We start from the raw sequence: 10,497 nt of genomic DNA on the forward strand, positions 1-10,497 counted from the left end.
TTTTTAAGAAACTAGAACAATCAGTTTTTAGAAATTAAGAATATTCCCATTGCCTAGACCAGTTAGCAATAAGATTTTAAATGAGATAAGAATCTGATAATAGAGAATTCTTTCTTATATCTTTAGATTTTCTAATGTGTTACTTAATACTTACTTTTTTCTGACTTGTACCACTAACTGTTAAAAGGGACAACTCATTCAGTGCAGTGCACTGTGCAATTCGGTAAGATACAATTTCAGTGATCCCGAAAGGTCGAGCTGGTACAAGTTTGTAAATTGTGTGTACGGTACACTACAGGCCCTGCCAGTACAAGGAGTGTCACGGTAGGTCGAGCTGGTACAAGTTTTTTTGTGTACGGTACACTACAGGCCCGGCCAGTACAAGGAGTGGCACGGTAGGTCGGGCTGGTACAAGTTTTTTGTGTACAGTACACTACAGGCCCAGCTAGTACAAGGAGTGGCATGGGACATTTTCAACTGTCACTAGAGGTACAAAACGCATGTATACAGTTTAGACCGAGTGGCGTTTTAGAGCATATGTATTATGTTTCAAAATTAATTTTCTTAATTTCAAAATTTTAGAAAAAAATTCGTGTGCTCCCCCATCACATTATTTATACTTTTTTAAGTTTTCACATCTGTTTAGTTTTTCTGTTTGTAGGCTCTCAATATCCTCTACAGATATGTATCACCTAAGGGAAATTTATATCTTTTATGGAAAAAAATTTTTATTTTAAAGGGACTGTAAGCGTAATTTCAATTTTCATTTGTTTTAAAAATAAGGAATTTTGTTACAAATGGGAGTTTACTTCAAAATTACAGCTCCTGCCCCTTTAAAATTCTTTAAATATTTTTATATTTCGGAGAAAAAAGATATAAATAATAAAATTGTAAAGTGCCCAGACTTCTCTTCTCATTTTAAATCCGTTCAACATTCTTTGGTTCTTGATCTCAGTTCAATTCAGGAAACCCCGACATCTATAAAAAGAATACAAATCTTCATCTATATAATAAAACAAGACATTCGTGGCCGGGGGTGTAATAGGCTAAAAAAAATGGAAATTTTTTAAAAAAATTTTTTTCACGGGCAACACCTGCCCTTCAGCTAGTTTATCTATATAATAAAACAAGACATTCATATATATGTTGCGTATAGCCGGCCAAACGGCTGGATCGATTGGGCTGAAATTTTTTGTGGACACTCATGGGTGGCCANGCCGGGCCCTTCAGCTAGTTATTTATAATTTTCAAAGTTTTTGAATTTTTAAATTATTTTTGTTTTCCAAATGAACTCAGTTTTTGCCACAATCTCTTCTTCTGACAACCTAGACAGACCTGTCATAATTCAAACTTTCTAATTACACGATCAAGTTGCAAAGATATCGAGGGATTTGAGTTTGTGGCAAAAACTCAGATCCTCTTCTAAATTTCCTTCATTTTCTAAATTGTCAAAAATTTCTGAATTTCCGAATTTTCTTTAATTTCTGAATTGTGTCCGGTGTTCACAGATTTCCCTGCATCGAAGCTCAATATGGTTGTTTATCAGTGAAATACAAAATATACTCGAAAGGTAATATTTTTTTTACTTGCTAAAATTATTTTAGATTAATTTTTGTTATTTTGATATTGATGAAAATGATTTGATGTTAAAAATATTAAGTTGATTAATAATTTCATAGTTCTTTTAAAAATGTGATGAAAAATTAATGATTAAAAATTAACTCATAAAATGTTGCAAAATTCAATTAATTAGATCCGCTTTGCCGTTTTTTCAAAAAATTTAACTCAAATCTAAAAATATGAATTAATGAAAAAGTAAACACAATCACGACAAATATTTTAAAACAGATATAATATAGATTACTGAATATCAAATAATTATCTTATTTGTGTTTTTAAATATTTTTTTTTCAGAAATAATATAAAAAACTGTGTCCAACCAGTTCTACGCTCATCGAGAACTTTGTGGAAAAAGTTGACCAGTTGGAAACCATTCCAGGTAGCCCCCCCCCCCCGGGACCATTTCAGGTAGATACCTTCACAGTCGCAGTCCCAGCTCCATGAATGATGTTCTCTATTTAAATGTTTCTCAATTTTACTCTTCTTTCTTCTTTTTATGTACATTGTAAAGTAACTCTTCTATCTTAATAAACTATAATGTGTGAGTGTGATAAGTTAAAAATCTAGTTTTTTAGTCTTTAGTTATTAATTTTGACTCTTTTTGAGTCTTTTAAGTAAAAATAAATTTTCGCCTTCGCCGCGTTTTTTGTTCCTAAGTCATGATTTTTTTGCACCTAAATTAATCAAGCAACCCCTTACTTAAATCCTGTATCCGCCCCTGCCAGCGATACTGGGCTGAGGAGCCTCCTCCTGGACACTCTCGATCTCGTCATTCAAATCAGTTTCCGTCCTTTTTACACTAACATTTTTTTCACAAATTAACAAAAGAACAAATGATTAATTCATTTGGAGAAATGATGGAGAAAAAAAAAGAAGCACAACACATTTGTAAAATCGTAAGAATATAAATTTTAGACATCTTCACGCTAAATATAGGACTTATAGATGTCTAACCAAACATGTGCACCAGTCTGAACAAATGCCGCAACTAATTTAAATGTCAGCCGGTTCTATTCTCCGCGTAAAGACTGGACAACATGTAAAAAAGTTAAACCCAGCGGCTAAGGGAAAAATATGCATCTAAAGATTATGATTAAGACGTTGAATCAATGTTTAATCAGATAAAGAAAAACAGTCGTATTTCTCATTTCTGAATTACATCATGGAGTCTTTACTAGACCTCAACCACTCGATAAACCGTTACCGGCTACTGCTCATTTTTTTTCCAAAGAATATATCATACTAATTTATAAGAGAAGTAAAATTTTCTTTTTGAATAAAAATTTGTGAATTTGTTCGCAAAAATTAAGTAATATCGAGGAGTGGGGGCACTGCTCCCTTCCCCCCCTTGATATTCGCTTGGAACTTAAAACTATAAATAACAATGGTTTAGTACTATCAACAGAGTTTCTCATTAAGATAATTTTTACCAAAATAAAAAATTTAAATATTTTCTCTTCTTCAGATTACGCCAGGGTCAGAGGATTCACAGTGTACATTTTTTAGCTCAGCTGTTAGAGTCCATAGATTCTCAGGTATAGTTTAAAACAGATCATTAAAAAACATAAAATTCAAAAAATTTAAATCCAAAAACATTAAATTTAAAAATGTAAAACCCAAAAATAAAAATTTCAAAAACATAATAAATTAAATCTTTTTTTTTAAATTTACAATTGTGTAGATTAATCTAAGAAATAGAAATTTATCAAAAAAATTAAATCTTTAAATCGAATCGAATAAGTTACCTTTTTTAAAAAAAAAGGTAACTTATTTAAAAAAGGGAAGTCATAAAAATTTTGAACAATTTTTTTTAGCCCTTCTTTGTGATACAGAACAAGAGTTTATGAATCTTACTGTATCCGATACAGAGCTAGATACAGTTTACAGGTACAGTTTCCGGGTTACAGTTTACATTTTTTGTTTAAATTGATGGATTGTCAAAAAATTCGAAAATCAATTTTTTCAGTGCAAAATTTTTCAATTTCGGCCAGCTATAAATCTTCCCTTTTGAGTTACTTTAAAATTTGGGTCCAATTTAATTGGTTCAGCCGTTTTTTTGCTTACTAAAATCAAACAAATGTAACATTAAATAAAGACGAATGCTATATGTAGCTGAAAAGATGTAATATTTAATGTAGAAGCTGAAAAGATGTAGATATTTAATGTAGAAGCTGAAAAGATATAGATATTTAATGTAGAAGCTGAATAGATGTAGATATTTAATGTAGAAGCTGAAAAGATAAAGATATTTAATGTAGAAGCTGAAAAGATGTAGATATTTAATGTAGAAGCTAAAAATTACTTACTAAAAATTACCTAAATATTCAGTTTTAAAAATCAATTTTTTTCGGCGGACTTAATGTATTGTAAATTTTAATACTTTTTTTGCACAACAGACATTTTTAAGATTAAAAAATGTTATTTAGGGCGAGTAGTAAACTCATTCTGAGAGTTTTTATCAGAAATTTCCTTGTAGAAGATCTTACTCAGTATACACACTTTCCTAAGGTATGTTTCGGAGACAGATAACTTCTTTAAAGGGACCGTTCACGAATATACAAGAAATAAGAAATTCATCTCATAAAGAAACGACTTTATCTTTCTTATGTAACTCAGATTCCAGGTTTTATGGGTAGCTTGTAAATCGGGTGCAACTCTAAATTTAAAATCAAATTTTTGTTATTTCAAACTTAAATGATGGCCCCAAAGCATCTATCATATGTTTTTGTAAAAGAAATTTAGTCTTGACAACGAGCGCAAATTTTTTTTAATCCTAATATCTTTGCAACCTGATTGTGTAAACCTTTCATATTTCAAACTGAAATTATTTAGAAGAAAACTAAAAAATACCATTTAACATGTTTTCTAAAAAATACCTTTATTTAAGATTATGTGGCTTGAGGAAGGAAATATGCTTGAGATGAGACTGGTTTTAAACCTGTCAAAGGAAACATTTTTAATACATTTTTTCAATTTTTAGTTTTTAAACATTTCAAAATTGTTTTTTTACAATTTTTTTAACTACATGAAAATCTGTCTTTAAATCTTTTGCTAGATTGTCTTGTATTGTTAAAATCTTTCTCAACATCTTTGACAATTGCTAGAGCATGCATTGGGAGTTTTTTTTTACAAAGGTTTAAAACATGTGGTCTGTTTTATTTTGTTATTGTATTATCTCGTGATTGAGTAGAATGCCGAGAATGGTGGATTTCTTAATATTAATATTGGGAATATTCATCTTCTTATTCTTCACAGAGTTTACAGGCTTCTGCAGGTCATTTTAAACAATTAAGAATGATGAATGATCAATTGTCTGTGGTCAACCAATGATTAAGCAATTCAATATGATGAATGATAAATGATGAATGATGAATGATGAATGATGAATGATGAATAATGAATGATGAATGATGAATGATGAATGATGAATGATGAATAATGTATGATGGATGATGGATGATAAATGATGAATGATGAATGATGAATAATGAATGATGGATGATGAATGATGAATGATGGATGATGAATGATGAATTATCTAGATGTACTGTGCTCCTGTACCCCTGAATCTGATCTATCTGAAGCTAAGAAAGATTAAGAATAAACTACCTTCTCCTTCCTTCTCCCCTATACCGTCTCTAGGAATATATAATTTACTATCAACAATACTTTTATGAAAACATTAAAGGGACTGTAAGCGTAATTTCAAGTGACCCTTCATGCACTAATGGCAATGCCCGGTTTTGTAACGGTTCCCTTGAAACCTTCCTCTGAACAATAATGTGGAAGATATTGTCGTTTTTAAAAGTTTAAAAGTGTAATGATAATACATGTTTTCTTGCAGTAGAAATGCGCAAGTCACTATTGTAATTATAAACATTGATATCTAATTCATATTTGATCAAACAACGTTTTTAAAAGGGCCCCGTTGTGAATCGGTCATTTTCATATTTACATGGAGGGTCAGTTAAAATTACGCGTACAGTTGATTTAAATGCTTATATATTATATCCGTTAAAACGCTTGTAACTGTTTATTTTTTTGTCTGCAAGCTGTTTCATATTAAATATTACCTTGCGGAAGTAGAGAAAATAAACATTTTATTAGATATTGACATAAATATTCAATAATCTGGGACTTCCAATTTGTAAAATATTTCAAAATATCCAAACAATTTGGATAGTGTCCAAAAGTGAACTCTCCAGTTCTTTGTAGGGCTCGACAAACAGCAGAAACCGTTATTCTTTAAATAGTTAACGAATAGCAGAAACTGTTATCTTTTAAATAGTTAACGAACAGCAGAAACCGTCCTTGACCAACAAATTATGGTTTATAAAAAGAAAAAACAGATGTGTTTCAAAATAACGGAGATTTTAATTTTTCAACTTAAAATTGCATGAAACTTACTGAAAATCAAAAAATGATGTGTTCTGGTGCTTTTTACATGTTTTTATGTTTCTTAATATTGTCTTAATAATTTTATTGTTAACGGCAAAAAATATATTTTGTTTACGTTGTTTATAAAATTGAGTTGTAAACAAACAAAACTTTTATAAAATGTTAAATGAAATAAACAGAATGTTAAGCTCTTAGCTCAAGAACGAACGGCTAACAGAGAAGTTGTTTTTGAATGATTTTAACTAACCGTTAGCACAGGGCTTGTAAAAAGTTTGAGAGTGCCCAGCCCTAGTTCTTGACATTCAATTTTCAATTTTTAAAAGTTTCACAAGTTACAACCTGAAGACAGAAAATAATTTAAAAAACTTTTGAGATTGGCATATTTTGAGATTTTATTCGAATAATTTTATTTTTTATGTTCTGAAAATTGGAATTTCATTATATACGCGAACGCGCAGGACTGAAAGTCAGCATGGAGGGACCAACGTTTATAATTCCAGTCTCTAGAGATACTCAAGATACAATATCTGTCTATTCAGGTAACATAGATAAATATTACAATTACAAAAGTTTGAACGGACAGTATGTCTTAATTCAGTTTAGAAATTGAAAATAACTTTGTGTGAAAAATGATGGTTCATTTATGAAAAAAATCTTTAAAAAATGAAGGAAAAGTGTTTATTTGTTTAATTTTAACGTTTTTTTTTAGGACGAACAACGATTGAAAACTTCAAATGCGAAGACAGGTTAATTGTTAAGAACAAAACACAAAGTTTAATTATTTTTTTCTTCCATAAGTAGTATTTTTTTAGGTATCAAAGCATTCTGGTGGACACTGTTGGAGCTCAAGATAAAATGTGCATATTTGACATGAATGTTTACAGTATAAAATGAATATATATGAATGTAGGATTCTGTATTGATTCTGATGTTCTGGTTGGATACGATACAGAACATATTCTAGCTCCTCAGATTCATTGGCAGATAGCAGGCTCCTTGAACACCTTTCAGGTTCGCTATATCTTTCCAAAAGTAATAATATCATAAATTGAGTCTAAAGGTCGTCTTCCCTTTTCCAGAGTTTTCTTGTTTTCACTGTAATTATTTATTTTGTTTAGATTGAGATTATAGAAATGAGTGGAGAGGAGCGTTCTGGTTCTCCAGGTGCTTTGGCAGATCATGTACCCCTTCTTAAACTACATGTTCAGGTACAGACAGATCATGTCCCCTTCTTAAACTACATCTTCAGGTACATACAGATCATGTCCCCTTCTTAAACTACATGTTCAGGTACATACAGATCATGTCCCCTTCTTAAACTACATCTTCAGGTACATAAAGAATATGTACGCCTTCTTAAACTTCAAGTAAATTAAATGTACCCCTTCTTAAACTAGATGTACAGGTACATACAGATCACGTACCACTTCTTAAAATACATATACAGGTACATATATATTATGTACCCCTTCTTAAACTTCATGTAACATACAGATCATGTAACCCTTCTTAAACTATATGTTCAGATACATACAGATCATGTACCATCTCCTTAAAATACATTTACAGGTACATACAGATCATGTACCATTTCTTAAACTTCATGTACAAGAACAAACAGATCATATGCCCCTTCTTAAACTACTTATAAAGGTACATATAGATCATGTACCTCTTCTTAAACTTCATATACAGGTACATACAGAATATTTACCCAGACTTTAACTACACATACAAGTCAAAATGATCATGTCCTCCGACTTTAGCTACATTTACAGGTACATTCAAATCATGTACCCCGACTTTAACTACATGTACATTGTACAGTATACAGGTGTAGAAGTTGTTCAATTATCCATACCTATACTTTTGTTATGTTTATTGATTCCGATCATAGATTATAAAATTATTTAGATGTTTGATAAGTAAACAGAATGATTAAAACCCATATATTGGGCCGAACTTTGGGCAACAAGAACAGGTTGTACTGTTGACAAACATAGCTGGAAACTCTTGAACTGTGGATATAAATACTTGATCTTGATCTTTTGTTAATCTGCAGATTAATGTAATCTTTATTCGATATCCAGCATGGAGGTCATTCCTTTGAAAACATATCCATACACTGGATATTGTGATCAAATTATTTTGATTTTGAGTATATAGGACCGTGCACTGGATTAATTATTCAGTTGAATTATGCCCTTTTAGTGATATTAATATAAGCTATGTGTAGGGTATAGATGGTGAGGTAGAACTGACCCAAGGACGGATATTGAAAGCCCAGCTCCGGGTCGAATCTTTAAACCTAGAAGATAGAGATCTAGAGGCACCAAACCCAAGGTAATTTAACATTTTATTTAAAGCGAGTGTTTGTAAAAAAAATAAAAGGAGATAATTGCTGAATCTGAATTGAATCTGAAATCAATTGAATTGAACTGCTATATCTATAACGTCTGTAATAGGGAAATGGTTGAAAGCTCATTAATGCGGCTACGTCTATGTAATTTATGGAGTAGCAATATCCCAGTCCATTTTATTTGAAAATCCGATTTTTTAAAATAAATAAAATAAAAGAAGACAACTTTCTTTTAATATAATTTATATTTAGTATTTTGATCACCCGGGATGAATCAAATTTCTTCCAACTTGAGTACATCTCAAACCAAAGCCCTGATATCTGTTGTACTCCAAACCTAAACTTGAACCTGAACCAGACCCCGGAGAATCCTGCTGAATCCAGGTTGAATTCAAGGTTAGGTTCAAAGTAAGCAATCATTGATTTATGAATTATGAATACAAGACAGGATTACTCAAAAAGAATGAAATTTTAGATATGACTGTACATAATTTGTGTATGATTAAAATTATATCAAAATTAAAATAACCCAACCAAATAAATCATTAAACTTTAGACTACATAATCTATGTAAGACTAGCTGGAAGGCCCGGCGTTGCCCGTAGAAAAAAATTAAAAATTTTGAAAAAAAAATAACATTTTTTTAAGCCTATAACACCCCCCGGCCACCTCTGATTGTCCACAAAAAATTTCAGCCCAATCGGTCCAGCCGTTTGGCCGGCTATAGGCAACATATATATATATGAATGTCTTGTTTTATTTTATAGATTAAAATTACATCAAAATTTAAATAACTCAACCAAAAAAATCATTAAACTTTTTGTCTTACTAGAATAGGGCCTGGTAGGTTAAAATAATTAATATTTTGTTATTTTAACTTCTTTCAAATATTATAGATTGAAGATAACAGTCCGGCTGGATACCCTACACATCTATCCTTATACCCTAGTCAAACTTTATCATCTTGCTTCACAAACCCTGGAGCAAGGAGGACAATTAGATTCAGATAGCGTCAACTCATCTATTCAGACAGAGGTATAGTTACTAAAAAATATATTGTACTAGCTCGACGCTGCGTTTGAATTTGTTTTTAATTTAAAAAAAAAATTTATTTAAATTAAAACAAAATGTTAAGATTTATAAACTTGTGAGATATCCCTATGTATAAAGGATTTTTTATTAAGTTTTTTTTAGACATTTGTGTGCTGGGTTTTGAAACAGAAAAGATTCAAAGAAAAAAGCGTTAAATAAAATGAAAAGATGACAATGCCCAATTCACAACTGAAAGCTTTGTCCAATCAAGTATGAATTAGATATACAGAGTGTCCCACGAAACATGACAGTGGGTGAATAGTTTACAATGTCTTCTTCCATAATTTGTTAAGTTGTTTAGAACCAAATACAATAATAAAAATAATATATGGGAGTCATGTTATAGTAAAATTGATTTCAAAGTAAAATATATTTAAGCAACAGAATTTTTTAACGAAATAAGCTTATAAAAGCCTTATACTAAATACAATATATATGGAAGACGACATTCATAAAATTTATCAACTGTCATGTTTCGTTAAATATTAATCATTTTGAAAGCAGATTATTTTCAAATATTCTCTGCGAAAGGTTTAAAAATAATGATTTCAAGGGTACCGTTTTGAATCAGAGATTACCAGAGAGGGCCACTTGAAAATACACTTACAGTCCCTGAGAATCTTTAAAAACAGACTAAAAAGGCACTAATTAATATTTACTTGAATTCTGGAAATACATCTGGTATATCTAGTAGTGGTAGTAGTGGATATCAGACTAATTATTTTATATCCAGGATAGTTTATCTGGAAATGTATCTGGTATATCTACTAGTGGTAGTTGTGGATATCAGACTAATTATATTATATCCAGGATAGTTTATCTGGAAATATATCTGGTACATCTACTAGTGGTAGTAAATAAATAAATAAATAAATATTTTATTAGGCACATAATTATACATTTACAAGGGTTAAAAACACATTGATGAATTCTATGATTATTACAGTGCCGGGAAACCCGGAGAGCTCAATATCTGGCTGTCTGGTCCAGGTCCCTGAAAACTTTAGATTTATGCGGCGTATGATACG

The 10,497-nt window shown here is 30.7% G+C and overlaps 2 protein-coding genes across 2 annotated transcripts; both read left to right on the top strand.

The window, feature by feature from the left end:
* Positions 1–674: 674 nt before the first annotated feature.
* Positions 675–6,912, top strand: LOC111713174 (uncharacterized). The gene is made up of 13 exons (XM_023487992.1): positions 675–697; positions 897–965; positions 1,509–1,570; positions 1,915–1,999; positions 3,086–3,155; positions 3,435–3,507; positions 4,047–4,128; positions 4,508–4,567; positions 4,811–4,894; positions 5,163–5,262; positions 6,477–6,557; positions 6,728–6,764; positions 6,831–6,912. The coding sequence occupies exons 6-13, from the start codon at positions 3,464–3,466 to the stop codon at positions 6,910–6,912; spliced, it is 570 nt and encodes a 189-aa protein (XP_023343760.1). The 5' UTR covers positions 675–697; positions 897–965; positions 1,509–1,570; positions 1,915–1,999; positions 3,086–3,155; positions 3,435–3,463.
* Positions 6,913–6,918: 6 nt separating this feature from the next.
* LOC111713175 (uncharacterized) lies at positions 6,919–10,497 on the top strand. The gene is made up of 6 exons (XM_023487993.1): positions 6,919–7,029; positions 7,137–7,226; positions 8,255–8,361; positions 8,630–8,773; positions 9,274–9,412; positions 10,280–10,497. The coding sequence occupies exons 1-6, from the start codon at positions 6,919–6,921 to the stop codon at positions 10,328–10,330; spliced, it is 642 nt and encodes a 213-aa protein (XP_023343761.1). The 3' UTR covers positions 10,331–10,497.

This window comes from Eurytemora carolleeae, unplaced genomic scaffold (genome assembly GCF_000591075.1).
Source record: "Eurytemora carolleeae unplaced genomic scaffold, Eaff_2.0 scaffold1376, whole genome shotgun sequence".
Lineage (NCBI taxonomy): Eukaryota > Metazoa > Arthropoda > Copepoda > Calanoida > Temoridae > Eurytemora > Eurytemora carolleeae.